At 44.1% G+C, this 6561-nt stretch overlaps 1 protein-coding gene across 1 annotated transcript; it reads left to right on the top strand.

Moving 5' to 3' along the window:
- The first annotated feature begins 4679 nt into the window (after positions 1-4679).
- LOC114036202 (putative 60S ribosomal protein L37a) lies at positions 4680-4986 on the top strand. The gene has a single exon (XM_027852642.1). It carries the CDS (start codon positions 4680-4682, stop codon positions 4956-4958), a length of 279 nt encoding a protein of 92 aa, XP_027708443.1. The 3' UTR covers positions 4959-4986.
- The last annotated feature ends 1575 nt before the right edge of the window (positions 4987-6561 follow it).

The raw sequence follows: 6561 nt of genomic DNA, 5'->3' as shown, positions 1-6561 counted from the left end.
TAAGTACTTTCAGGTCCCTTCTGCTTGGTTCTCAGTTCCAGGGGCTCCATGCTCCATGAGCCTTTTCATACTCAGCTTAAATCATTTGCTTGCCTTTCTTCAATTCCATTGCAGAAATCTCCCCAGATTCACAGGCCTCCCTTCCCAAGAAAGACAGCATGGCATAGTCAATAGGCAGCTGGCCTTGGAGCCAGGAAGTTCTATGTCATACATACTGGCTGTGTGTCCTGCCTGAGCAGGTCACTTAGACCCTCAAGATTCCAGGACAAAAGGGTCAAACACCCAAGAGGACATATGGCCCACAGCACTCTTGGAGTGCTGCAGAACCAGATTAAAATGTAGTTCGGAAATATTTATCAAAATAAATAAAAATGCAATAAAGCATAGGTATGTGACCCTCAGAGACCCTTATGGGAGCTTTCATGGCCTGATGTTTCCATCTGTGTTTAATACCATAGCTCTAGGCAACTCTAAAACTATTAATTAGAGAAAAGGTATTGACCTGCTTTAGGAAAGAGAGTTTCCTCATGTGGGCATTGCCTACATTAATGAAATTACAGGTCCATTCTCTATTCCATACAAAGTATCCAGATTTGAAACTGGAACCTAGGTTGTGAACCTAGGATCTTACAGTTGATAGCCATGGACCAGCCGGTCTAGACCTCTGCTCTGGGGTATGACACCTCTCAGAACCAGAGACTCCAGTCTGGGCATTTCCCAGATGGCTGCCACCTATTAGGTGATACCAGCCCATATAACCTTTTGTTTTCTCCCAGGGATTGGGAGGAAGGGGGTTGGGAGGGAGTTCTTTCACTCACCCACCCCATTCCCTCTGCTGGACATGAACCCTCAAGCCTCAGTTTGCCTCTAAGTGGAGAGAGTTACAGGCCATGCTTTTTTTTACTTTAAATTTTTAAGAGGCAGCATATTGTGATGGGAAGCATTGGTTAGGAGTCAGGAGACATGGCACCCAATTATAGCTCTATCGACCTTAGGCTAGTCACTTACCTCCTCTTGGCCCCAGATCCCTATGTCTCCAAAACATGCAGACATACTCACACATACTCTGCCTCCAGGTCTCTTCTGTTTGGTTTTGCCTCCTCGGTTCCATGGGCCCCACCTTCCATGACTCTCTGCTGTCTCTTCTCCGTTCCGTGGGAGGTCCCACTCTCTTGGCTCCAGCGGGGCTCTCATGACATTCACTCAGGCTCCTCCAATCTCCCCTGCCAGTAGGTGTCCAAGGATCCAGGATGGGAATGATGGACCAAGTTTCCTACAGAGGTCCCCTCGCATGGCCCCGAGCCCTCTTCATTCTGTCCATAGGTTCCCTCTGTCCAGCTGCAGTAAGTTCTAGATGTCTCCCTGGGGCCAGGCTGGGCAATCACCCAAGGCCTTAGGGCTCAGATTGAAGCAGAGAGCTCAGCTACTGAGCCAGGGCCACGAGGAACAGGGAGAGGAATGAGCAGACAGAAGCAACCCAAATGTTGCCTACTTTCCCCCACCTCCAAGGCAGTCCAACCACCCTGCTTAATTTTTAATTGAAATTCCATCCAACAGCCCTGAGGCTGGCCACCCCCATCAGCAAGCATCCTGACAGCCACCTGCCAGGGGCCATGCTGGCAGCAGCTACAGGGAGAGGGGCAGGGAAACAAAACAAATCCACAACTTCATCCTCATGTATATCATGAAACTCCCTTACACTTGTAGAGCACTTGACCATAGGCAACAGGCTTTGCCGTCTATAAATTATTAAATATTACTGTATTTCATCTGCATAACACTCATAAGGTAGGCAGAGGCAGAAGTTATCATCCCATCATACAGCTGAAGAAACTGAGGCCCACACAGGTCAAGTGACTTGCGCAGGGTGATACAGCTAGTTTGTGGCGGAGTTAGACTCTTGAGAAAGTCTATTCCCTACACTTACAGTGTCAAACACATTACCCGTGGGCCAAATGCTTGGAGCAGCACGCCTGTGGACTGCCCAACCATATGTAATTGGAAAATACTTCACAAAATAAATAAAAATACAATAAAGCATAGATAATGTTACTATGTGGTTGTCTGAGTCCATATGTACCTGCAGGAATCCCAAAGTACTGTTTATTGTTGTGCAATAGCTTCAATCATGTCTGACCTTGCAGGACCCCTTTTGGAGTTTTCTTGGCAAAGACACTGGAGTGGTTTTCCATTTCTTTCTCCAGTTCATTTTACAGATGAGGAAACGGAGGCAAACAGGCTTGAGTGACTTGCCCAAGGTCACACAGCTAGTAAGTATCTGAGGCTGGATTTGAACACAAGTCTTCCTGACTCCAAGCTCAGCGCTCTATCCCCTGAGCCACTTAGCTGCCCAAGCACTGTTTAGTGACTCCCACTTCTGAGTGAGCTTGATATCACTATGTTGCACCACACAGACAGGCAGGGGTGGACTGACACACAGATAATGCATTTATTAAGTACTTACTACATACTAGCCACTGGGCTAAGAACAAGAAATATTAAGTTATAAGCTCCTTGACTGTAGGGACTGTTTTTTGCCTCTTTTTGTATACCTATCATTTAATGCAGTGTCCGGCACACAGTAGGTACATAATAAATGTTTATTGAATTGAATTGAAAATACAAATATATGTACATGCATAGCCTATATCAGAGTGCATGCCATCTTGGGGAGGGGGGAGAAAGGAGGAGGAAATTTTGGAGTTCAAAATCTTATAAAAGTAAATGTCTAAAACTAAAAATAAATATTTTTTAAAAGAAGGAAAAAATACAAATATAAACAGACAAGACATTCCCTGCCCTCAAGGAGATTACATTCTAATGAGGGAAAGGCAGCACATAGAGGGGAACTCTATGAGGGGCATGGTGTGCAGCAGCATGGTTTGGACACACATTTCTACAAATCTCAAGTCAGAAGCTGCAACAAAAATGCCCCATCCTAGAGCAAGCAAGTATTTCCCTTCCTCTGTAGTCACCACCCTAGAGCATGAGATAAATCCCCTATTATCTTCTTTAGACTTGGATCTTGGGTCCACAGCCATGTTTGCCCATTCCAGTTCTCCCATCATGATCCGTAAGACATTCACACACTCGGTCTATCATTTTTTAAAAAGAGAATAAGGAATTCTAATGTATAACATAGCTACCATAGGTCAAATGCAGATAAAAGCACAGAACTTCTGAGCTAGAAGGGACCTTCAGAAGCTAACTAATCCAGCCCATAGCCAGAAAATAATTCCTACAGCATGCTCACAAACAGTCATTCAGTCATTGCTTGAAGACATTCAGTGAGGGGAAATGTTCCACCTTCCCACCACCCAAAGCAGATCATCCCACGTTGCAACAATCCTCCAATCAATCCACTCTCCTTTAGGAACTGTGCTTGAGGCCAGGGATCCAAAGACAAAAAGGAAACAGCCTCTGCCTTAAATAGCTTACGTTCTACTGAGGGGAAAATGCAAGCATAGAAGTAGATTCAAAGTACATTCAAATAAAGGTGTAAATTAGGGAGGGGGTGATTAGCAGCCAGAAGGATTGGGAAAGATTTCATGTAGAAGACAGCACTTGAGCTCAGTAATTGTAATTGTTAGGAATATTCTCCCTTCCTCCAACCTACATTTGCCTTTTTGAGATCTCTACAAATTGTCTGGATACAAACAGAACAAATACATTCCTTCTTCGAGCCAACAGCCTTTCAAGCACTTGGAACAGCCTTTCAAGCACTTGCTCCCTAAGCCTCAATTCCCTCATCTATAAAATGGGGACAGTAATGGTGCCTACTTCAGAAAGTTGTTGTGAGAATCAAATAAGATAATGTATTTGAAGCCTTTCCAAACCTTAAGCCTTTTTAAAATTCAATTATCATTATTATTGTTATTATTTGAAGACAGATATCATGTTTCTCCCTGAGCTTTTTTTTCACCAGGCTAAATATCCTTCGTTCTTCACTGGTCATAGACTCTAGACCCTTGACCATACTGGTTATCTTCCTCTAGATGTGTTCCAACTTACAAATATCCTTTCTAGAATGGAGTGTCCAGAATTGAACCTAATATTACAGATGTGGTAAGACCAGGGCTGAGGACAGGGACACTCTCTCCTCCTTATTCTGGGAGTTGTTCCTCTCAGCTCAGCCCGAGATTGTATTCACTCTTTTGGCTTCCATATCACACTGCTGAATCAAACTGATCTAGTAGTCTACTAAAACCCCCAGATCTTTTTCAGATGAACTGCTCTCTAGCCATGGCTGCCCCAGTTCTGCAGTTCTGAAGCCAACTTCTTGACTTTACATTTATCCCTATTAAGATCCATCTTACTACATTCAGCCCTGTCATAATCTTTTTGGATATCAACTGTCATCCAGTGTGTAGTTTTATGTCATCTGTGAATTTCTTAAAGATATCCCTTTATCCAAATAATTGATAAAAATGTTAAAATGCATAGGGGCAAGCACAGATTTCTGGGGAACTCCACTAGAGACCTTCTTCATAGTTGGCATGGAGCCATTAATGACTGATAGCTCCTTGAGTATGGTCATTCAACTAATTCCAAATCTATCTCAATCTGGCCCTCAACCCTCCATTTTCTCCACAAGAAAAGTATAGGATAGCAAAGTATATCAAATGGTTAGCTAAAATCTAGGTAAATGCTCTCCAAGCTCTGGCCCCGCAACTGGCAACATGGCTAAACATACCAAGAAGGTCAGAATTGTTAGTAAATATGGAACACATAACGGTGCATCCCTCAGAAAAATGGTGAAGAAAATTGAAATTAGCCAGCATGCCAAGTATACCTGCTCCTTCTGTGGCAAGACTAAAATGAAGAGACGGGCTGTGGGTATCTGGCATTGTGGATCCTGTATGAAGACAGTAGCTGGTGGTGCATGGACCTACAATACCACCTCTGCAGTCACAGTCAAATCTGCCATCAGTAGACTGAAGGAATTGAAAGACCAGTAAAATCTTCTTATCAAATATCTGTAGCCTATAGTCCAACAATAAATGGGTTAACTTATGGAATAAAAATGACTTTGGTTCTTAATAGTCCAAAAAAAAATCTAGGTAAAAGACAGGGCAGCTTGGAGCCACAGTGGATAGAGCATTGGGCCTGGAGTTAAGAAGATCTGACTTCAAATCCAGCCTCAGACGCTTCCTAGCTGTGTGACCCTGGTCAAGTCACTTAACCCTGTTTGCTCAGTTTCCTCATCTACAAAATGAACTGGTGAAGGAAATGGCAAACTACTCCAGTATCTTTGCCAAGAAAACCCCAAATGGGATCAGAAAGAGTCAGACATAACTGAACGACAAGGTAAAAGACATCAGCAGCATTCTGCTTAACCTTGCATTTTATCAACACTGGAAACAAAGTTTGACCTGTTTTGGATGAAGCTATACTGGTCTTTTGGGATCCCCATTTCCTCATGAACCATCTCTTCAATTATACGCTCTAGAAAATTAAATGCTGTGTGATTACAATGACCAAGCCCGGCCCCAGAGAGGAGTTGAGAAAATACCTCCTTCTCTTCTTGGAAGAGGTGGGGAATGATGGATGAAGAGTATAGCATACACTTTCTGACAAGCCCTCCCCAGCTCTAGGAAGCTTGGCCCTGGACATCTATCCCTTCCCCCTGCTCCCACCATTCCCAAACTCCAGGAGCCTGGGAGCCTTCCCACAAAGGGTGTGGGCGAGGGAGCCAGAGGAAGGCAGGGGACTAACCACCAGCAGATGGGACCACACTGGCCCATCGGAGCACCCTTGGGTACCCTCGGGCAGGCTCCCACCCAGACAGTCTTAGCTACTCACTCAGCCTTCTCTCTGCCAGGGAGAGGCTGAGGGTGGCCTCTTGCTTTCTTCCCCAGTAAAACAATTTAGTAAGTGTTGGCTTTGGGGCAAGTGTTATCTCTTAAGTCTCTGTGCATGTGGGTGTTCTGCGTGTGTGTAACTGTTTGCCTTCCTGTCTCCTCATCTGTGGTTTTGTCTTTGTTCTTTCTTTCTGTTACACTCTTCCTGTCTCTGTCTCCTTGTCTCTATATCCATGTCTGTCTCTAACATTCTCCTTGTCTCCTTCTTTCCCTGTGGTTTTGTCTGTCTCTGTCAGTCTTTCTGCCTCTCCCTTTCTTTGTGTGTAGCTCTGCCTCTCTCTCTTTCTTGCTCATAATATAGAAAACCAAAGCACATATTCATTCTCATACTTATTGAATGCAGTCTTATGCTCTTGCCTCTTAATTTTAAGAAGATAAAGGGAACATTTTGTACCTTTTGCTCCACTCCCCTCAACACACACACAAAAAACAGTCCTAAATAGATTTTTACTTCTGGCGTCCATGATAGAAAAATGTTCCCTGGCCTTTCTTTCAATCTTCTTCTGTAGGCCCAGAACTCTCAAGTTCCTGCAGAAAACTTTCATGAACAGTAATAGTAATAGTGAACATTTCTGGGTGATAGGAAGACTCACCACCACTAGGGGCACCCTTCCTCCTTGCATTCCCCCTTCCTCTGGGCTGCTTGACTCCTCACAAGGATTGGGAGACAGCAATTCCATTTCTTCCAAGGCCTTACCAT

This window comes from Vombatus ursinus, unplaced genomic scaffold (genome assembly GCF_900497805.2).
Source record: "Vombatus ursinus unplaced genomic scaffold, bare-nosed wombat genome assembly UNPS02009770.1, whole genome shotgun sequence".
In the NCBI taxonomy this organism is placed as follows: Eukaryota; Metazoa; Chordata; class Mammalia; order Diprotodontia; family Vombatidae; genus Vombatus; species Vombatus ursinus.
Note: the sequence above shows the minus strand (reverse complement) of the source record. Positions and strands in the feature narration are given on the sequence as shown.

What these genes read in the sequence shown, in the direction of transcription:
- LOC114036202 (XM_027852642.1), top strand. Translation starts at nt 4,680, where the DNA reads ATGGCTAAACATACCAAGAAGGTCAGAATTGTTAGTAAATATGGAACA.